Source organism: Ictidomys tridecemlineatus, chromosome 2 (genome assembly GCF_052094955.1).
Source record: "Ictidomys tridecemlineatus isolate mIctTri1 chromosome 2, mIctTri1.hap1, whole genome shotgun sequence".
Classification (NCBI taxonomy): Eukaryota; Metazoa; Chordata; class Mammalia; order Rodentia; family Sciuridae; genus Ictidomys; species Ictidomys tridecemlineatus.
The window spans coordinates 46,238,554-46,262,029 of NC_135478.1; the positions used below are offsets into that span (position 1 = coordinate 46,238,554).

General features: G+C 45.9%; 1 protein-coding gene and 1 non-coding gene across 6 annotated transcripts in view; one reads left to right on the plus strand and one right to left on the minus strand.

The window, feature by feature from the left end:
• Window positions 1-23,476, minus strand: part of Cacna2d3 (calcium voltage-gated channel auxiliary subunit alpha2delta 3) — an 873,532-nt gene that overhangs the window by 197,689 nt on the left and 652,367 nt on the right. For all 5 annotated transcript variants that reach the window (XM_078038406.1, XM_078038403.1, XM_078038405.1 and 2 more), the window contains one exon: window positions 2,777-2,860. In XM_078038406.1, the coding sequence (XP_077894532.1) occupies window positions 2,777-2,860 (84 nt within the window). The remainder of the gene's footprint in view (window positions 1-2,776; window positions 2,861-23,476) is intronic.
• On the plus strand, window positions 23,278-23,383 carry LOC120892061 (U6 spliceosomal RNA). Its single transcript, XR_005736732.1, has one exon. It is a non-coding gene; the product is annotated as a U6 spliceosomal RNA (small nuclear RNA).

Below are 23,476 nucleotides of genomic sequence, written 5' to 3' on the forward strand. Positions count from 1 at the left end.
ATAACCAAGGATAAACACCAAAGATAATTTTTCTTTCCAGAGGTGATCTGCACTGGTGATTCAGACTGGAACATGCATGTCTCAAGGTCCCCTGCTGACTCATTGGGTCCCCCAAAGATCTGTCCTACTTACTGTATTGTTAACCCAGCACCTAACTCATCCTGTGAACTGGGACAGAAGTCCCATTCATACCGTTCTGCATGGGCTTTTCTTTTTTCTCTTCTTTTATTATTTTAATTTTAGCCAGTGTATTTTGCACATGCTTAACAGTACATGTGATCTTACATCATTTTTGGAAGTATGCAGGGTCTATGCTATAAATGTGGTCATTAAACTCAACAAGAGCCTAGTTGTCCAAGAGGAGTACAATTCTCCTTCCAAGTTCTCTGCGGCTGGGCAGACTCTGCTGCTTCTTCCTCAGTGGGCTCTGCTTATTTGCCTTTGCCAGATCTAGACCAGCAGACACATGAGGGATTCTGTGAAGACTTCCCAAAGATGCTTCATATAGATTCCGAATTTCCCCAATCATCAGGGTGCAAATCCCCAAGGGAAAAGAAGCCTCTGGGGAACTTTCCATGGGAGGAGTCATCATGGTAAGAAGAAATGTGGGTTGACTGGAGAGTAGGAGGAGAAGGCTCCAAGTCAAACTCTCTGAGAACAAAGGGATTCACATTACAAATGTACCATGTTCCCAAGATGACAAGACACAAGACCTGAACTAAAGAGTTAACTAAAGATCCGTTTATGCAGAAAGAAAACCCTGGGCTGGCTTGAGGTGTGGGCACTCTGAGAACAGGCAATTGAGAAACTGATGCTTGCAGTTCCAATGAGAAAGGAAATTGGAATGAGGAGATCGAAAGCTCTCTGAACCGTGATTAGAGAAGGGAGATATTAGCTCACTGACATTTTTCTGGGGTATGAGGGGTGATTACAGCAAGCCCAATCAAGTGTGGGACTCTGAAGCAAGCACAAGAATAATCAAGTTTGCCTTCCTTATTGACTAAAATGGAAAAGAAGACAGGATGGGGCAGCTGATAAGATTCAAGCCTTCTGGGAAAGAAAGCAAAAGGATCCAATGAGGTCAAAACAAACCCAAACTAAAGCAAAGGCAAAAGTAAAGATAGAAGGAAAAACACACACAAACATACACACACACACACACACACACACACACACACACACAGGACAGTATTTTTCAAAGACTCATGAGACAAGAAGTTAGAAAGTGTAAGTCCATAGAACAGTGATTCATGAGAGGGTCACAAGAGGGTTAATGAACAGGATGAGGATAGTACCAACCATGGCGGCTGCTCAGAATGCTCACCTGTCCATGTAGCAGGGTAAGCACATTTATATCTTCCAAAACTGTAGGAGGGATCATCATCATCATCTCATTTTCTTGGGGATAATTCCACAATGAACAAGAATAACCCTGAAGGGCCGAGGTCATAGTCACTGGAGACAAAGAGCAGTAGAGGTGAGCAGACCCCTGGTAGCCTGCATCCTCCGCACTGCTGAAGCCGGGTGTGCGCACTGGATGCAGGTATGATCCAGAGAACCTGCCGGCATCCTGGTAACCATGTTTAAGAAACAAGAAGATCTCAAACTCTACCAGGTCTCTGAACTGACATGATGTCAGAGCCCTGGCATGTTACTCTGTCTGAATGTGGAAACTAGATTTAGTATAGATGGAGAAGAAAATGGGTTAAATTTCTAAAACAGACACGACTTACATTCTAGAGGGGAGAAAGAAAATCGGACATCCACTCTAGTTGAGGTGGTTTAGGAAGCAGAGGATGTAAAAAGAAGGAGAGCCACAGCAAGAGAGATGTGAGGCTGGCCCGACTTCTAGGCAGCCTAAGAACCCTGCCTGGGATTTCAAAGGGTTCTCCTCCACATTGCAATGGAAGGCAGGGCAGAGTGGGAGAAGGACTGGATGCTAAGTCAATGATGAGGCTTAAGGAAGGACCCCACACAAATCTGGGACGGTAGGACAGAGAAAAGAGACACCATATGAAACAGGGAAGGGGGGGAGGCTTCAGATGGTGACACCTGGGAGATGATGATTGAATTAAAGAGAGTCGGCCTGGATTCACACCAAGGCAGCTGCGTCTGGCACATCTGATTTATTGAGAAAGTAACAAGAAGACTTGACGGGGTTAAGGCAGAGGCATAAGGAAAACTTTTGATCCAGTACCAGGCTGTCTGTGTGTGGGGAGGAAGCACCATGTGCTGTTGCAGTATATCTGCTGGGAGCAGGGAGAGAGGCCAGGGAGGCTTGGGAAAAGGGGGGGCAACCACGCAGGAGGAAAGCAGGCCTGAAAAACCCTGGGCTGCTCTTCAAAGAGAAGGACTGAACCCATGAAGTCCTGACAGATGGATTCTGGCGGCCCAGGAGCCTGCCTGCTTGGCCTGTAAGCACCCTGATTTTATAGCGGGCAGGGTCTCCTGTTGCTCAGCCAGGCCTTGCCTGAGATGGCAGGTGCCATCAAGTGCCCTTGGCAGAAGACTGGATTTATCAACAGCAGAGAGGAACAGAGTCCAGCAGGAAATAGTGTCAGCAGACTGCTCAAGCAGGTGGGTGGCTGACCTGTCTGCAGTTGGTCCAGCAAACCAGCAGGAAAGTTCTAAGACCCCAAACGTGATAAAAGGATCCGTTGTCTCCACATCTCTCTGATGGCCAGGTATCCCTCTGGTGAGTCTCTTGTCCAGCTTCTGGGACAGCCTCAAGTCCACAGAGCTCCCTCCCCAGGTGGCTTCAAAACAGATCACTTACCACATCATCTCGGTCTTCCCACTCCACCTCAGAGAGGTCCACACTACTGTAATTAGGTTTCCTTCGCTTTTTGCCTTCTTCATACTAGCATTGGGAAGAAGAGAAAAAAAAATATATCCATGAAATCATTAGCCAGGGCAAACTTTATCTTCCAAGCCCTGTTGCCCAGATGGGGACTATGAGTGAACAGGTGTCACAGAGAAACCCCGAAGGGTGACAGTCTTCAAGGTTGTAATGGCCAGAATGCCAAGCCCAGATGACTGAATATTTCCTCCAAGCCAGGGGATACAAAAGCCAATTCTTTGATATGAATCTACCTAGCAGACTCCTTTGTTTCCAAAATACCAGAGGCAAAGGAAAGTTCATCCCTCCTTGGAGAGGGTTATGTAGGGAATGGAGAGACACTTCCTCTCTATTCCAAAGCTTATAAAATGACCCAGGAAAGGACTTACAAACATCTATCCAAAATCTAGTGCTACCACTTATGCTTTATAATCCTACCGTCTCAAACCTATCTCCAAACTCCCTGGGTGGGAAGAAAAGGCACCAATCCTCACAGCTGGAGTTGGACTCTGCATCCTGGTGATATTTTGCAGACACACCAAACCTTCCATTTGCTATCACCCGGGGCCACCACGGTGCTGAACTAAGCGTGGCTACTTTGCCTGGAATAGATGTGGGTATTGGGAATCGCTGCCAGATTTAAGGGTCATTAGGGAATTTCTCTGGAAAACCTGATGAGTGCATTAATAACCGGGGAAGTGGTTTTTATCTCCCCCTGCTAAATCACTGGAGTTAGTCACCCTGCCAGCCTACCATTTTATTGTGACCGGACATGCTTGTGTCTGGACCTTCATGCTGTCTCGAGGCCTTTAATGTTGGTTGTTTGGGGTGATTATAAGGTAGCAAAGTCTGCCCTCTGCTGCAGGCTAAGTATAAGCAACCCCTTTATAAGTTCAGATGATAGGACTAATGGTGTACTGGAAAAAAATATATTAAATTTTTTTTTTTTTTTGGTGGGGATACTGTTTTCTTTTTGGTTCTTGTTTCTGTCTCCAGATTGGTCATCTTTTGATTGAATGGCAACACTCTGAGATGCAGAGTTAGTCTAAGTATTTTAGGACCCCAAAGCCACAGGCTGCCTGATTTTGGACACTGATTGGCTACTGTGGGTACAGTTGCTGAAGGCACCCAGGCAGGAAGGGGAAAGCATCGCCAATATATAGAACTTAACAAGTCTAACCCGGCCCAGAGTGGAATGTAGGGGACAGTGGCCAGAAAGGGGGCTCTCGAGACACTGTAGCACTAACAGGGCCAGATGTTTCCCCACATTCTTCTTCCCTGTCACTGCATTTCAGGAACTCTGAGCCATCTTTGGAGGGTCAGAAAGGGGGTTGCCCTACCTGCCCTATCTGCCTTGTAGGGCTCTCACCACCCCAGCAACCACACTTCCAGTCCCCTCTCTAAGGTGTCCAATGAACACATGTTCATGGTCACCGTAATGACATCGGATCCACCCCAGATGAAGTGGAAGGGAAATGGCTTCACTGTAAATGATAACCACAGTTGATCCTGTGATGGAAAGTTCTGGTGTGAATGGAAGCCCTGGCCGTCAGGGAGCTAGGCTTGCTTTCCCTCTCTGAGGAGGAATGGGAGATCACTGAGAAGAGCTGGCCTGGGTGGGAGTGATGATGGAGGGCAGCTAGAGTCAGTCAGTCATTCTGGACCTCTGCTGTCACCTGTGCCAATGCCTCCCAGCTTCCCATGTAGTCAGAAGCATTCCTGACAGCTATTGGGCACCTCAGAAGCGTCCGCAGCCCATATCTTGAACTTTGAAGGCAGAACTTTCATGGTTCCTTGGGTAGCCAACTGCTGGATCTCCAATGTTCATTTATTCATTCATTTTGGTGGAGAGTTCTCCCTTTGGCCATTTCAAAGTGCTCCTTTGTTCAATACACCTTTATTGGAAAGCTCAAAGTGCTAGGCACTAAGCCTATAAAGTCAATTAAACAGTGCTCCACTCCTTCCCAAGGACTTATTTGCAATTTATCATCCTTAATTTTGCCTTTGTTCTTGCCCATTATTCATATGGGGAAAAGGGATCTAGCAAACTAAATAAGATCCTATAGCCAGTATGAAGACACCTCACCCATCGCCACCCTCTGGCTAAATTTTCATGTCTAAGCTTCAGGTTATTCTAACCACGGTTTCAGGAAATTTAAAAACACCCCAAGATCCAGAACACCAAGTGTGCCTTTGTCCTCGTAGAAAGCACAAACAAGTTTTCGTGAGAAGAAAAGAGCATGGGCTCCACCACTTCACATCGCCCATGTCACACTGGGAGTGGGACCCTAAGCAAGGTGCCAAGCTCCTCTAAGCTCCCTTCCTCAGTTGCAAAGTGGGGAAAAATAATAGGGCCTCCACAGCAAAAGTAAGACGTGAGGGTGAAATGAGATATTGTGTGTAAAATGGCAACGCGTTCCCAGGGACAAAATAAACTCTTAACATGTGGCTAGCATGATTGGTGAGAGCCAGGCGCTTCTTGGGAAGACACAGGCTCCTTGCAGAGTCATGGCTAAGATCACATTTCCGTGGAAGGGGGAGGCCATTTGCTAATTCTGCAGGCCACTCTTCTGCAAAATAGACAGGCAAGAGATGTTTGTAGGAGAGGATGTGTTGGGCAATCACAATCATCTGTGTCCTCCTGGTGTATATATTACAGGTTGAGACTTAAGACTCTCCTGGCAGAAATCTGGACTGTGCTAAAGCACCCAGCACCTTTTAAATGGCATTTGGCAAAAGCCGGTTGCAGAATCTTGACTTCTGACCATTCCTAAATGTCTGTATTTATTCCTTTTATAATCATTCAAGAAATGCAATACATTACACCAAAAAGTTAGTCTAGAAACTTGAGGTGATTAGAGAGGGATGGAATAAAACATTTCCCAGCTCTCTTGTCCAGGAGCCATCACACTCCTGCAAGTTTCTGTAATTTCATTTCACTGACCTTCCACACTGTCTGTTTAACCAGTATGCACAATTAAGACCCACTTTCCATCTGGATCTTAATTAATAGCTGGGATCCTTTAGACTATACACATTAATGAAGCAGAGTGATTAATTTGGGGAGAGAAGAAAATTCAGTGGACTATTGTATAGATAAAACAGACCAAGGCCTGTGAGCAAACTGTAGCATTCTGAGTCTAGATCTGCCTAGATTATTTTCCCTATAGCAAAGCATACTGATCCTGTATCTGCCTAAATCTTTTCCCTGTAACATAGCATACTGAGCCTAGATCTGCCTAGATCTTTTCTGCATTTAGAAGAAGATGAGGAAGAGGAGAAGGAGGAGGAGGAGGAGGAGGGTACCTAACCCAAGCCAATTCCAATGAGACTCAAGATACAACCTGGGACGCTTTGCTGGAATGATCTGGGGGAAAGGGGTTCTCCATCCATGGGCACAACTAAGGTAGTTGTATATGAGCTTGGAACACTTTGTGGCCATTTCTATCACAACTTGGATATAGTGTTTCCAAAAATGAAGCCAGCACAGAGAAAGCAAAGAAAAGTTATGAAAAGAGTCCTGAAAATAAGGTGTGCACACCTGGATCAAGCTATGCCTGACCTGAAATCTTTATACCCATGGATGTTACATGTATCAATACATCCTCCCCATGTTATCCTCTTCTCTTTTTAAAATATATTTTTTAAAGGGAGGTGGGGCTGGGAATATGGCTCAGTGGTAGAGTGCTTGCCTAGCATGCATGAGGCCTAGGTTCAATACCCAGCACCACACACATACACACAAGCTGGCTTGTGTTTTAAGCATTAAGAACTCAACAGAGTTCCAACTTGTATATATTTAATTCCTCTATTGATTTTCTTTTTAAATAAACTGCTTTTAAAGTTCATTTTATGTGCAGTATTCACAAACTTGGGTATTTTAATGATTATTTGGGAACATGTGATTTATAAAACATCCTCGGCTCCCCAGGATACTCTACTGTGTCTGAGCTGAGCTGATCTCCTCTACGTCCTTCCCACCCCCAAGTGACAAGAAAAAGAACTAACTCAACTCTCAACTCTCCAACGCCCAGGCCAGCTCTCCCCTCTCCCAGGCAGCTTTGGCCTGGGACAAATCCCAGGTCCCCTAACTCCACGACTCCCACGTCTTCCGCGTAAGGAGCTCGTTATGGGGTTGAGGCATTGTGTATGGCAATTGTTAGTGTATCTATAATCTGTAACTTCCTTTGAAAATGTGATTAACGAATTGCAAACGGTTTCCAAAGGTTTATAAACAGACTTTGAGAGCCACAGGTAGGTTTGTAGTTTTGGGGGCCTGTTTTTATGGAAAAAATATGTAGAGGAGAATTTAATAAGGAAAGATATTCTGTGCTATGAAATACTGGGAGGTGGAGTTTCAAATAAAGGCCAGATGTGGCGAACACACAAACAAGCCCGTGGCCTAGCAGGATGGGGAAGAGAAGGCACCCAAGCTGGAACCCCCCAAGGGTTTGCCCGATATGCCAGAACATTCTTAGCAGTATTTAATGGTCTGAATACATGTACACTTCGGTGTCACCTGCAGATGGACTTTGGGAGGACAATGGAGATGAACTAAGGTGATGGTCACATTGACTTTAAGAAAACAGCAAAGCCCTTGCTTCCCCTGTGTTCTGTCAGAAAGGCCAGGGTGGTGGTGTCACCTGCACACATGCCTGTGCTCTCTGGAACAAATTTATGTGTGCTGCTCCTTGATAAACTGTACGTGCCCATTCTATGCCACCAACAGGAAGGAAGGAGATGGTGGGGCGGAGGGCACAGCTAGAGAGGAAGAAACCTCACCCATGGTAGCGCCATCTGGAGGAGGGGAGGCTGAAGCCCAGGCCCAGGATGGTCTGGGAAGATGCTTTTCTTCCCAGGTAGCCATGGGCCTTCTCCAAGGCCCTGGTCTCCTCTTCTCTCTGAGCTTGAGGGGCCATTTCAGAAGGGACATACATGGTCTTTTCTCCTGTAGACTCAGGAGATAAGACCTGAGAGCTACTAGCCCTTCATTCCTTCACTCACTCATCTACTCATTCCCTGCTCATTTGTGCATCCCCAAATCTTACTGGACACTAAATACTTTTCAGACCCTGCGCCAGGCCCAGGCAAGCTTTGGCAAAGGCATGGAGAATCCACTCTGGAAAGATGATCTCCCAATCCTCAAGTCCCTGATGGCGATTTACTACCAGTGCTTCAAGGCTGGCTCAGGGGAGGCCAAATAAGAGGGTGGTTCAAATGTAGGGCCCAGATTCTAATCAGGTTTATGTGCTGGGTGCTTCAGGGCTTGCTTTGTATTTCTCTGATTTTTATTTTCCTCTTCAGTTGGAGGTAACAGTGCTCAGCTCAGAGGAGAAGTAAATAGGAATAAACATGGTTGAGTTTAGAGTCCAGCAACTCGTAAGTCCTAAAAGACACGGCCAGAGAATCTGCCCACTCGGCCAGTTCTAATGACAGCTGATAAAGTCCCCAAGATATGACAGGTGGCCACACCTGCCTCTCAGAACTCATCATCAGGGAGAAATTATGTTCACAGGATAAAATGATTCTGAGTGGCATTGCCCTTTATGAATAGTCTTCTTCCTTTAAAGTAGCCAGACTCATAGCAGGATGGTGCTCCTGACACTAAAATCTGAAAGTTGGATTCCATTTTGCCAGTGGTAATTAAAGGTCTCTGTGACAGATCCAGAGGAAGTGGCCCTTGGGGGGAAGGGTGTCCCTTAGTCTCCAATCAGCCCCTGCTCTCCTGCTCATCAGCAGCAGGGGCTACAAGTATCACAATCAAAATGACTTTGGTTATTTTTTTCTGAATCCCCCCACCCCCCAGACTATTCATGTAGAAAATCTGGAAAATGATAAAAAGCGCAAAAAATGAAAAGGATATTGCTGTCACTACCACCATACAGCCATCACCGCCTGGCACTCGGCTGTCTTTCTCAAAGCAAAAGTACTTTGAAGCAATTACCGCTTCCAGTTTTCAAAGTTCCTTGCTCCTCCACCAAGGAATTTATAAAACGTAGCAACTGATCTGCTCTGTTTTCCAAATGACTGCCTTTAGGGAGAATATAAATGAAATAAAGTACATTTTTTTTCCCCTCTTGCTGGCCAGCTTCCCACTTACCTCTTTCCATGCTTCAGTGTTCCTTGCTAAGCACTGGATGCACCTTGTTGGATTCTCATAGCTCCAAGTGAGGGAGAAGCTTTCAAGGATGGGCACATGCAAAGCCCAGAGATGTAGGTCCTGGGGTGACATGGCTAATGAGCAGTGGAACTGAGTTCCAGGCCCACTCTGCCTGCTTTCTGAGCTGCCTTGAAGTGGTCTCTTCTCTAACTCGGGCCCTCCGTTCAGATGGTAAGAAATGGCCCAGACTTGGACACAGTGGGGCCGTACATAGCGGGCCTATTCATGGTGGTTGCAGCACCATGCTGGTAGTCACATCCAGAAACCAGTCATGTTTGACTAACAAAACTCTTTGGGGCTGTCCTGAAACTGACCCTGACAGCTAAGGATGGGAGAATCAGTTTGAGGTCAGGATCCACTATTCAGACCGCAGACCAGGCAGGGGGCATGGCGGAAGGCTAAGGATGATGCCCCAGGCCTGGTGTGTGACAGCCTATTTCCACCAAAATTGTGCTTGGCTCTTCTTGGCTGTGATTCCACAGCCACCCAGACTCTTCTAGAAAAGACTCATGCCTGGGTGACACCGACAATACGCCCAGAGAAAAATTCCGATGAGTCTGTGTTGGAGAAGAAATCCCACATGTCGTGAGAAGATGAGAAGCCCAGATATACCGCAGGGAAACAGGGCCACGGGGGTGTGCCCCAAACCAGCAAGAAGGTGGGAGAGGAACAGCGGGGCATGTCGAGACAACCTGCTTTTTCCTTTTTTCTAAAAGGTATCCTGCTCTTATTAATTAATGTTTTTAAAGTGTCTCAGAGATGAAAAGTTCTATGGGCTTTCCTGGTATGATTACAAAATCCTTTTGATCGCTGTCAAAGTCAAACAGCTTGGGTCTTAAAAAACAACAACAATTAACAGGCCACTTTGAGAACCCAAATGACCTTTATCTTCATTAGTGTCCTCTGAGGAGCTGTGAGTCACATACTGTGTGTGGTGGGGGGAGGAGGTGGCCTGGCCCTATCATCGTTTTAGTAGGTCAACTGTGGCCTGGGACACCAGAGCTGGCTTTAAACTCTGATTGTCAAGATGCCGGCCTGTTTTGTAATAGTCAGTTAGTCATAGAAGTTAAAATCGTGCCGAATGGCTGGGGATAGGAGGAGCCTTTCATTCTAGCAAAAAGACTGGGATCGGAGGCAGCAGGGATAGCCAGCAATGCCAGCCAGGTCTGCTGACCAGGGAGAGGACAGAGCTGAGAAAAGATTGCTGTTCAGTGGGGGAAAAACAGGACCGCACAAGGGTAGCATCCCAAAGAGAGATGCACTTGGACACCCATTCCCGTAAGTTAGAAGCCTGGAGACAAAAACCCAGTCCAAAGTCCCCTGGACAAAAGTTAGATACAATGCAGCCTTCAGAATGAATTTCAAAAAACTTCAAATAGAGTTGCCTTGAGTTCCTGGGCATGGATACCTGCTTCATCTCCCAAAGCCAATTTCATACAAGGTCTAGATACCACCGGGTCATGAGGAGATAATATCTCAGATAAAAGAAAGCCTCTGATATTTAAAAGTTTATCAGAGATATCTGCCAAGCAACCTGTTTTTTTTTTTCCTTTAAATTTACAGAACTTTATTTGGCATTATTGCATTGCTCAATTAACTGGACCAGGCGACCCGAGGGTACGTGCCACCATCAGACCCTTTTAAATAGTGGGTACAATCAGGCATGACAAATTGATTCTGGTTTTGAAGCTGCAGAGACAATGGGTTTCCTTATTCACTCAAGTAGAATCTGAAAACAGTATCAATCCACACTACAGCAAAATGTGCTAGCTGTCAAAAGAGGTTGCTGTGAGCCCTCTGTCTGCGGAAAGTCAGATCTCTGTGCTGTTGGTTTCCCTCCTGTGATCATACCCTGTCACCCCGATTCCCAAGGCCTTTCCCCAGCTCCTTCACTGGGAAGAGGACTCTAGTCTTAGCATCTCAGCATGGCGGGGAAGGCAGTAAACTTGCCAGAGAAGAAACAGAGGGTTGCTGAAAAGAGAGAAAGGAATCCCTCCTTCCAGAGCAGCTGCCTCACCTGATATTCACAGCCTACATCAGTACGCTGAGCCTCTGTCAAATGCATACATATGTGTGCCTGTGTGATTTTTGTTGTTGTTGTTGTTGTTGACACTGGGGATTGAACCTAGTGGCATTTAACCACTGAGCCAAATCGCCAGCCCTTTTTTGTATTTGTTTTAGAGACAGGGTCTTGCTGAGTTACTTGGCATGTTGATTTTGCTGAAGCTGGCTTTGAACTCACAATCCTCTTGCCTCAGTCTCCCTAGCTGCTGGGATTTCAGGCATGTGCCCCCGTGCCCAGCTGCCTGTGTGATTTTATTTATCCATCCCTGATCCATGCAGTCCACTGGATTGGTGACCCAGTAAAATATTTAGTATGGTGGGGTTTTTTTTGGTTTTGTTTTGTTTTTGTGTGTGTGTGTGTGATTTCCAATTAGAGTGATGTATCTTTTAAAAAATGTTTCTGCATGCACGGTGGTCCATGTATAACCCCAAGAGACTTTTGAGGTGATCCATGACTCACAGGAAAACCCAAGGTCCCCTGTGAGGTTGACTGAGTTCTCTTAGTCTGATTGTTGCTGTGGCCATGGAAATGTGGGCAAGGGCTGGAATGGGTGAATATAACCAGAGAAGGGGCCAGTGGGCCAGCAGAGCAACCGGGGCCCAGCAAACTGCCCCATCTATTGATTGTTTCTATTTCTAACTGTCTCGAAATTGAATCACATCAGTCTTGCCACTAGCTTGGTGTCACTCCCCATGATACCTGTCCCTTGGAAAGCAGTCTCTGCATCTTCCTACCTGGACTCTGCGACCTCCAGCCCACTGTCCTAGATCCAACCAGAGAGATTCTTCTACAACCCAGATCAGACCACAGTCACCCCTTGGCCTGAAGTCCTCGTGGTTCTTCATGCACTCTAGGAAGATGGCCAGAATTCCACAAGTCCCATCTCTTGGCCTCTGTTTGCTGTTCTGACCTCTCTCTCTCACCACTTCCTGTCTATTACTGCTCTCTCCAGATAAACTGAGCTGGCTGCTAAAAATGTCATCTTCATTCTTGTTGTTGGGCCTCTCTGCATAGGCCACCTCAACTGCTCTTAACATCCTTCTCCTCATCTCAGGGTCAAGAGGCCAATCCCTCTGACCCCCCTACACTCAGTCAAGACATCGGCTGCTCTGGCCTTTCCAGGTCGGGCCAGCCCAGGGCCCGTTCTCCTCAGTCTCTCCTGGTGGCTTCATCTCCCCACAGCAGTGCATATCCGTGGCTTTCTTGGCTGCTTTCTACACTAGCTCCTGAGCATCTTGGAGAAAGAAGCTATTTCTTGTTTCTCATCAGACCTGCCGAGCCCAGGATAGTGCCTGGCCAAAGAGTCTGTTCCTCATCAATAAGTAATGAACCAATTAGCATATGCATTCATTTCATCGAAATGCACAAAAAATAGGAACTATGTGCCTGACCTGGTTTGGCATTCTGTGAGCATTTACTCATTTAGTCCTTATCAAAGTCCCTGCAGTAAGGCACCATTTTTTGTCCTTTGTTCGGTGGAGGGAAACCAAGGGAGATTCAGTAATTTGTCTGAGATCACACAGTTTATAGTGACTGAGCCGAGGTTTGCCCCAGACATCTCTGAGGCCTCAGAGTCAGCTCTGCTCCATTTGGACTTCATGATGACCAAACTACTCAGGTAGTTAAACTGTTCTGGAACTGCCAGGTGCCTGCCTGTGGTGTGTCCTGACACCACAGGAAGGACATAATGACAGTGTGCCCTATGGCCATCTGTCATAGCCCTAGAATTGAGCAGGGTTGAGTTTCAAATGGTCAACTCTCCAAGGAACCTTTCCCTTAAATATATAAAAACATAATACGTTTATATTTGAGCCTCTGTGAGCATGGACTCCATGTAAGGAGTCTCCAGGCCTCATGAGTATCAAACCTGCTGCAGCTCTGGGTGTCAGACAATGCTATCCAATCTCCCTATCGCCTCCAGATCCTCTTTCTGGGGTGTCACTAACAAGTCTGAGGCTCCAGGAGAGCCCTCCGGGGAGAATTCCAATAGCTTAACCGATGCTGATATATTCAGAAGACATTTCTGAAATCCCTACATTTTTCTGATGGGGAGAGATAGTGATATTTGCTAATGGTTTTGTGTTTTAAATAAATACCCTGGTCTGATCTCTCTCTTCTTTTTATCTGTTTATACTTCCCGTCCCTGAGGAATTCAGCTGAGCTCATTGGGCAATCCTCTCTGTTCGGGCACAGTTCTGCCAAGCCAGGTCCTGCCTCAATTTAAATCTGCCTTGAACATTCTTTAGCAGAGGGGTTCCTGGGCTTTTGATGTGATTTGGAATTTTGTGTGTGTGCGTGTGTGTGTGTGTGTGTGTGTGTGTGTGTGTGTGTGTGTGAGAGAGAGAGAGAGAGAGAGAGAGAGAGAGAGAGAGAGAGAGAGAGAGAGAGTGCCTTCCTTCCAGCTGATATTCTAGATTTAGTACTTGCTGAGTGGGATTCGGCTCATCTTGCTCTGAATTGTGTCCCTTGAGATGAACTTTAGTTTGGTCGTCATGAGGTCCAAGTGGAAAAAGCTGTGTGACTATGCTAACTGTCCCCTTGGCTTGCTCCTCAGCCTCCCCTCACCCTTCCAGGGAGAAACAGGCACAGAATGCACTGGATTTGGGACTCAAACCCAGAGCCTCCAGGGTTGGAGCTGGCAGTCCAGTTCATTTGAGATTTTTGTCATTGGACAGATGGTGCACAGATGTAAGCAATCCAATGAAATCTATAGCTACAGGCCAAAGAAATGCCACCAGGTACAATCCTATCATGCCACCTAATGGAGGAAGGGGGTCACTGGGACAAGGAAAGGGGCAGACTCCATTCCAAGAACAACTTTCAGCAAACGCTCTGCCTGGTGTGGCCAAACTGCTCTCTTACCTCAATGATCTAAATGATTTGGCAAACATCCATACATAATGTGGAAATGGCACCTGAGATGTGTGTTTGGAAATATATTTGCTCATCACGCATTCATAGAAGCTGAGAATAGAGCATAATAGCAAGAACTCAAAGAGGGGTGGTGGTCAGTCCTGTAGTATGATGGGAATCAAATTATTCTGCCCCCAAAGCCCATGGTCTTGACATTTTTATTTGCATTCTTCAGGTCTTATCATTCAGGATTATGTAAAAATGACAGCTGCTTATAATTATTTGGGGGTTTGAGCTGCAATAATTAAAAACATCTGGCTTTATCTTACCGCTACCAGACTTAACCCTGCGAGGGTTGGGTCTCCTGAACTTCAAAGAGGGAAGCAAGAAATAAAAGAAACTCCACACATTACTAACAAATTTCTAGTGATTCATTTAAATGTATAACCAGTTATTCCAACAGCCTTCAAACCCTTCATTATCTTTTAAATATATATAATTTGGTACTGCTAATTAGATAGCAATTTAATGCTCTCATGGGGATTCAGATGCAAGGTCTTTCAAAAATGTAAACTCAGAAGACTAATCATTGGCATTCAAATGATTGAATTCTTCAATTATTCAAATGAGTGTGGGCATTCACACAGTTGGGATATTTGAATATTCTTCTGTGAGTCCCAGCTGTAGGATTTCACAGGACCCCTTGGTTATCTTCTAGTACAAGTTCACCTCCCTGGACAGAAGCAAGATCCTCTTAGAGACATAATGCTCCATTTCTTATTTTTCTTCCTTCCTTCCTTCCTTCCTTCCTTCCTTCCTTCCTTCCTTCCTTCCTTCCTTCCTTCCTTCCTCCCTCCCTCCCTCCCTAGCTCCTTCCTTTCTCTCTCTCTCTCTCTCTCTCTCTCTCTCTCTCTCTCTCTCTCTCTCTCTCTCTCTCTCTCTCTCTCTCTCTTTCATACCAGGGATTGAACTCAGGGGCCCTCCACCACTGAGCCACACCCCCAGCCCTACTTTGTATTTTATTTAGAGATAGGGTCTCACTGAGTTCCTTAGCGCCTCGCTTTTGCTGAGATTGGCTTTGAACTCCCCTCTCAGCTTCCCAAGCTGCTGGGATGACAGGAGTGCACCACCCCACCTGGCTCCTATTTTAAGGAAGAGCAAAGTTTCTTGGAATTTGCAGTTACAGACACCTCAGTGCTTGCTTCTCGGGGTTTTCTCTTGTTGGTCTGCTTGTTATCGTCTGGGTAGTTAACATTCTAATTAATAACTCTCCCCTAAAAGCCTGCTGCAGATGGAGGAGGTGAAGAGTCTCATTCTGCCTTGAGCTTCCACTTCCTGTGTATTCCCACCCCCGTCGAGATGGCCCTTTAAATTATATAAAGATGTGCATCGCATGGAGAAAAGCAATTGATCAATGAGATGACACTGGGCAATGACAGAAGCCAGCACTCATGGCTCAGCCTTCGCAGTATGGTTAGGGTTTGCATTCCTGAGCCCGGGCTAGTAGCTAGCAGCTGAGGCTCATTTCCCCCAAGCGGGGAGGGAGGGGAGGTGCCGACAAATCTATAGGAATTTTTAAGAGATCATTATTCAACACATTGCCTGTAATTACATTTTGATGAGCTTTTTATTGCTAATTCATCATCCAAGATGGGGCATTCTAGATATGAAATTAATCTAGTAAAACAAGGGGTCAGAGTGGGTCCAGCTTTCCAAAGGAAAGCTGTTCTCATCCAATCCTTTCGCCAAACAATAAAGCGACAGAGTATCCTATCTCTAAACCAAACATCCTTGCAACGCCTACTCTGGATCAAGAACAGCAGAAAGCTATGCTTCCCGGTGGTCCTCAATACAGATGTGGATTCTCCAAGCAGCCCAGTGTGGCAGAGATGCACACGCAGGGGCCGAAACTGAAGGGAAAGTGAGCCTGATGCCATTGTGTTAAAGTCAATGTCTAGGTGGGTGCACTCAAGACTGTTTGAAAGCCTAGTCTAGAGCAAATCATTTTGCAGAGAAATAGTAGTCCAGTTCTCTCAGAAGCAGGTCCCGTGACCCGGATGCCAGTGCAAGGTTTTTATCAGAGAGGGGTTCCCAGGACACCCTTGCAGACACATGGCATCCCAGGGATGGGAAGGCAGAGAAGAGAGGATGCATCATCACGCGTACTTCCACTGCGGGCAACTGGAGCTTCAACCCACCAAGAAAGCTCCCAGAGAAGGTCACATGCCTGTGAAATAGCCCACCTGAGAGGCGGCAGCATTCATCAGTCTTTGGTGGAGGGATGCTAATTCTTTGGCTCATCTGGTTGCTGCATGCCTGGGAAGAGGGACTCCAGAGCCTGAACCAGGCTGTACTTGCAGGGATGGTGGGGGCTGAGAGGAGGGGAGAGCGAGCATCAGCAGTGACTGCTTTGCTAAGTGCAGTACGAGCAGAGGCTTGTCAATAAAATTCCTTCTTTGAAGGTCTTGTCCTAAATCTATGGGCAGATTCCCGCACTTGGCATAGTGAACATCTTCATGCCCCAGGGTCTTTGCACAAACTGTTCCTTCAGCCTGGACCAGTCTCCATAATCTGCACAGAGATTTTTTTTTTCTCGTCCCTCAGGGCTCAGTTTAAACCTGAATATTCAACTACAGGAATTGCCACTTCTTACTTTGTGTTTTCTCATATCCTTTTGGAGAGCTTATCCACAGTATGTCATGCTTTTTATTTATCCATTTATTTATGAACTTAAAAAAAATAACATAACAGGTGCAGTGGCGCACACCTGTAATCCCAGTGGCTCAGGGGGCTGGGGCAGGAGGATCATGAGTTCAAAGGCAGCCTCAGCAACAGTGAGACTCTAAGCAACTCAGTGAGACCCTGTCTCAAAATAAAATACAAAAAAAGGGCTGGGGATGTGGCTCAGTGCTAAAGGGTCCCTGGGTTCAATCCCTGACACACACACACACACACACACACACACACACACACACACAAAAAGGAAATGAGCAATTTACTCATCCAGGTCCCCTGTCTGTGTTCCCAAGTATGCTAGACTGTGTCAGAAGACATGACCTCAAGCTTATAGGAGGTAAACCAGCATGCAGCAGGGTTCCCAAGCCACATGGTGCACAGTTAGACAACAAGTGCTTTTATAAATTCTACTTCTTGCCAGTACTTCCACCCATGAAGCCTGATAACATGGTATTTCATGGTATTTCAATTTTCATAAGTGGGTCTTTTCTCCCCATTCATCTGTCATTGTACCTCCTTTGCACCAGGCCCTGGATATGCAAGGGTGAGCAAAATGCAATCTGACCTGCATCTACAGGTTCCTTGCAGCACGGGGAAAGACCAGATGTGTCACGATAGTTCTGCAATGTACTAGGGAGCCCAAATTCAAAGGCTGGAGTGAGAATCCTGGTGGGACAGGAGCATATTTCTCTGGGGCTGACGTAGGGCCAGGCAGGGGATCAAGGGGAAGAGATTTTTGCAGAAAAGGAGTGGGTTGGGGATGTGAGGCTGTGAGCTTCCTGAGTGGAGGGATCACAGTCATGCCCAGCAGTGGTTCCCAGACTGTGGGATTCCGTCGCTGAATCTGTCGGGTTGTTTTGGTTGTAAATAGATACCAACTCTTAATCACTGAACAAAAGAGGAATGTATTGGAAGGGTATATGGAAATTCTCCACTGTTACTACGATGGCTGCAAATAAATGAATTATTCAATGAATAAGCAAAGGAACTCCCTCTTTCCATTTTCCCTTTCCTTCCATCCTCCCTTCTTTCTTTCTTCGTGCTCTCTTCCTTTCCTGGCAGAGTAATGACTTAAGAGAAATAAACCTCCCATCTCCTCCTACCTTGGTTTTAGTCAAGACCCCAGCAGGAAGTTCATGGCACAGTCAAGCTGGTTAATTGAGGAGGATTTAATATAGAAGCCAACGTGAAGTTGTGGGTAGGATGTAGAAAACTACAGAAATGGTGCAGTACCCCGAAGGTGGACACAGTGGGGACCTTTACTCCCACTCTGCAGGAAGGGACAGAGGAGGAGCAGATGCGTGAACCAGAGCAAGAAGGCCACAGAGACAGGCAGGCTTATGTGACTTTAGGTTGGGAGCAGCCTGTCCCAGAGGACACCAGGATGAATACATTGTCCTAACCCTCATCCTCTCTCCATTTCTTGTGGGTGTCCCCACAAACCCCGCCCACAGTCAGATTGAGGAGCTGCACCCCATGTTGCATGCAAATCAAGATCCAGGAGCAAGGGGAGAGGTTTGCAGAGGCTGAGGGAGGCCCCACCTCAGAGGCACGTCCTCGGGGAGCCTGAGAACACAGAACGAGGGCAACTTCTTTCCACTGAATAAGTTAATAAGTTAAATTACATGAAAAACCACTTTGTCAGTGTCTTCCTTCCTTCCTTTCTTTTTCTTTTCTTTTTTTTTTTTTTTTTTTTTTTTTTTGGTGAAGAATGGCCCACATCTATTTTATGACAAACACATTCATTGACTAAAGCATCAGGGACTTTTTCTCCCCCTTCCTTTATACATTTACCTATTTAATTTAATTAAAACACATATCGTCTATGGATCAGATAAGCACTCACATACAGGATGCTATGACAACATACAAGAAATAGCATGGTAGGGTGCTCAGCACAGAGCCAGTCCCTTAACACCATAGGTAGCAAATACATTGTCATTGCTGATCCCCTACACACCATGTCCCTACCGAGAGGATATCAGTAAAGTACACTGAATGTGTGGAACTGGCTCTCCTAGTCCATCTATTATTCCCAGAGTGTCCAAGCACACCCCTCCTCACAAAACACAGAGGCATGGCTTTCTGAGGTTTGCAGAACCCAACATACATACTGCTGACAGAATTCCAAGCACCTACTGACTTCCCTAGTCCTCAAGAACAGGGGTGTCACTTCCCTTCCCAGAGCTGACATGCTGTCACTCAAGGGTCCAAACTGGGCAGTTCACACAGTGCTGTCAACAATTTCAGCAAGAAGGCTGCATTCAGGGCTCTTTGCTAGATGATGTATTTTAAAAGTTACAGGCTCGCTCCAATGGGGTCACACCATCTTATTTATTTTTCCTCAGAGAACACACTCCCCTGAGAAGATACACTTATTAAATATCACTTAATTCTTTTAAACAACGAGATGGATTCAGATCAGGCCTAGGCAGGGTCACCTGGGCCGTTGTTCTGAGGCTGCATGAGGGCTGGCCAGTCGCCGGCTGGCTGCCCGGGACCCGCGCGTGGCGGTACCTGTGCGCCACCTACTGGGCAGTTTCCTTCAGTTCATTAGCAACCTGATTGCTGAGGGCAAGGAGGCTGGCTTTGTGCAATGAGCTTCTTTTAAACAGAGACTTCCTCTACCTGCCTGTAGGTCTCCATTAGCTAGTACCGTGCTTGAGGCAAGGAACCACCTGATGAATGTTTGCAGGCAAGCAGGAGGGTGGCAGGCAGGGAGGGGGACAGAAACAAAGGAGCCCCTGACATAGCAAGAGCTCCATATATCTTTGATGAAAGAATGGGTGGCACCTGCACCTCTTATGTATGGGAGGAACTTGGCACCCAGGCTCTAATCGCCAGGTCCAGGAAACACCATTGAAATAATTCTAGTATTTACTGATTACCTGCTTTACATAGTGAAGTCCTACAGCGTGTAACAGGGAGAAGTTAAGCACCTAGGAGGGATGAGTGACCCAAGGAAACTATAGCAGGGGACATGCCAGAGTGATGAGGATAGAGCATCGCTACTCTGAGGTGACAATTGAGCTGGGAAAAGACAAGCAAAATGCAGTCATGGTGCATCTGCTAGAGGAGAGCCAGCACAAGTATTTGAAGCAGGAGACAGCTGAGAAAGGGGACAAAAGGGCCACCGTGGAGGATATCATAATTATATAAAGATCTCATTCAGACCTCAAGTCTAAAACAAAAAAAAAATTTTTTTTAATTCTATAGAATCTGTTCACATGACCCACTGTTCAAACTAAGTCACCTTGATTAGGCAAGAATTCAGACAGTGCCCCTACCTTTTAAATTCCTACTTAACCTTGTGTTTGATAAGCACTCTCTGATTATGATTCTACATATATTTACATAGACCCATGGGAATGTGAACTTAGTGCCACATGAGAGGACTGAAGCATGGTATGAGTGTATTTCCATTGATCAGCATGTCCATGTGTCAATCAATGTATTTGATAATCTTCTACAGAGCCTATCCATAACCAATGTAGCAAACAGGGCACAGAAAAACAAAGATCAAAGATATGTACAAGAACAAAGAAGCAGAATTAATATATAGGGGCAATCAAGGAGCGATGTAGAGAAGGGTCAGTGGTGGCTGGAACAGCAGTACTGAGTTCCAGAGGCATAGGTAGATGCTCCAACGGGTTAGGAAGATGACGCCATTATCTGCAGAATTTGGCCTTGTTAGAGTGTTGGCTTGAGTTTTCCTGAACGTCAGACATGGCTTTGATGCCTGAGGATCCTGTTCTAGAGGACCTGAGAACTCAGGCTTCCCCTGGCTAATGCTTCCCACCTGTTGGCCTCTGAGGTATACAGTTTGTTTAAGAGTTGAACCTGGCCAGGAGTGGTGGTGCACGTCTGTAATCCCAGAGGCTTCAGAGGCTGAGGCAGGAGGATCACAATTTCAAAGCCAGCCTTAACAACTTAGCAAAGCCCTAAGCAACTCAGGGAGACCCTGTCTCTACATAAAAATGCAAAAAAAAAAAAAAGGTTGGGGATGTGGCTCAGTGGTTAAACATCCCTGAGTTCAATCCCCTGTCCAATAAATAAATAAATAAATAAAAAGACAAATCTGCTTTATATATGAACCCACATGACTGAGGTGGCCCGAGCTTCCCAGTCAAACTTGGAAGCCCATCTGCCTTGGTCATGAGACCAGTTTCACTTCAATTGGAGACAACCTCTCATTCTATCCCTTGAGGCTGGAGAGGCCACAGCATGGCAGGGGGCAGTAGCCACAGAGGAGGAGGTTGACTGACCGCAGACTGTTAGTACAGACTTCTGGGATAACATAAGTGACGGGGCAGCAGTGGTGTTGGTAGAGTTAATCCTACTCCACTTTAAGGAAAAAAGAGGTCCTGTTATCTATTTTATCTGGAAAGATCCAAAGTGTCTGGTCACAATCTAGACCTGTGTTGTCCCTTACATAGAGCACAGCCACATGTGGCACCTGAGAATCTGAAACACTAGTCTGAGTTGATGTATTTCCACCAGACTTCAAAGATTGGTATGAAAGAAATGCAAAATATCAGTCAGGCATGGTGCACACCTGAATCCCAGTAGCTCGGGAGGCTGAGGCAGGAGGATTTCGAGTTCAAAGCCAGCCTCAGCAACTTGGCGAGACACCGTCTCTAAATAAACTATAAAAAAGGTCCGGAGATGTAGTTTACCGGTTAAATGTCACTGGGTTCAATATTTGGTACACATAAAAAAAAGAGTAAAATATCATATTAATAATTTGTATAGTGATTATATTTTGAAGCACCAATATTTTGTACACCAATATTTTATACAGAATAAAATATATTCTTAAACTCAATTTCACCTGTTTTTTTTTTTCACTCTTTTAGATGTGGCTACTAGGAAATTTTTAAATTACACAGGCAGCTCAAGTTTGTGGCTTCCACTGTGTTCTCACTGGACAGTGCTGAGTCTAGACAGATTCTAACTATAACCATCCTAGGATTGTCCTGGTCCTCAGCCATATGGCTGCACAGACCAGGCATATGGGTGGCCCCCACCCTTCCACCACTCTCCCTCCCACTTTCTAAAGAGCCAGCAGAGCAGAGTGAATTTAAGACGTCTCAACAGATCTGGGTGAGGGCTCCTGGTTCTGGTATTTTACAGCTGTGGGATTTATAGAGGTCACATTTTCATTCTGTGCTTCGGCTTCCTGTCTGTAACATACTGACCTTGCTTGGAGCATCCCAAGTCCTTAGCTTGGCACTCACAGTTATCTGAGCTGCCTCCTAGATGGGGCTCCTCCCATGCCTCCCTTCCCTCTGTCCTTCCCTGAGCCTCTGGACTTTTCTGAGGCACCTGCAACCTAGGTTTCCATTAGTTAATGACACAAAGCATTAAAATATGGACAACACTCAGTGGCTGTCCCATGTAAAGGGGTCAAGGAAGGCTTGAAAAACATACCAAGATCCACAACAGTGACGGGGGGGGGGGAATGCATTTCCTTAAACTCTTATCTTATGCATTCCTTTCGTTTTTGACTTCTTTGGGGGCACATCTATATAACCTCTGTGGGCAGCCTGCCCAGGCCCAGAGCAAAGTGAACATTCAATGAATGTCAAAAGAAGGAATGTAAATCCCCTCGCCATCATTGTCACCTCTCATCTCATCACACAGTGGCCCATGTGACTGTCAGACTTTCATTTCAAATGGAATCCCTCCAGCATCTCTCCCTGTCTCCTGGACTTGCAGGCACAGAAAAGACAGTTTTGGGCAGATTTCAATGTGGGCTTTGTGGAAATGAGTCCTAGATTTTGACTGTCCAAGGATCCTAGTGGAACCCTGTGACAGCTGGAAGGGATTCTCCTGGGGAGTTTGACCAGGTCCACGTTTCTGGCCTCCTTGTTGGGAAAGACCTCAATGTAGATGTCTTTTTGTTGTAAAAGGGAGGGGCAGATAGAACATCAAACAAACAAAAATGTAGGTCATGCTAAAAGTGGCACCTTCCTAGTCCTCCCCACCACTACCCCATGCCCTGTTGGGCAAAAGAAAAAGACACATTCAGGGCTCCTTTGAAAAATTCATAGCGCTCCAAGAGATGAAGGATAAACAAAGACCAAGAAAATGAGATGTACACAGTCACCATACCCTGAAATATCTTTAGCCTGACTATTAGAGAATGGTACAGATGAAGAAAAAATTTCCAGGTGCGTCATAACTACTGTTAATGGTTTGGATGTGAGGTGCCCCCCAAAAGCTCATGTGTGAGACAATGCAAGAAAGTTCAGAGAAGAAATGATTGGGGAGTAAGAGTCTTAACCCAATCAGTGATTTAATCCCTCAACAGGGATTAACTAAGGGATAACTGAAGTAGTAGGGTGTGGCTAGAGGAGGTGGGAATTGGGGCATGGCTTTGGGGTATATATTTGTTATCTGGCAAGTGGAGTCTCTCTCTCTCTGCTTCCTGATCATGATGTGAGCTGCTTCCCTCCATCACACTGTCCTGCCATAATGTTCAGCCTCACCTCAAGAGCCCTGAGGAATGGAACCGGCCTTCTATGGTCTAAGACCCCTGAAACTGTGAGCCCTCAAATGAACCTTTTCTCCTCTCTAATTGTGCTGGTCAGATCCTGTTAGTCACAGCAGCAAAAAAGCTAAATGCTCGCTTCAGCAGCACATATACTAAAATTGAAAGAAACAGAGAAGATTGGCATGGCCCTCGTGCAAGGATGACACACAAATTCCTCAAGCGTTCCATATTTTTGAAATACAGATCAAAACTACTCTAAGATTTCATCTCACTCCAGTCAGAATGCAGCTATTAAGACTACAAACAATAATAAGTGTTGGTGAGGAT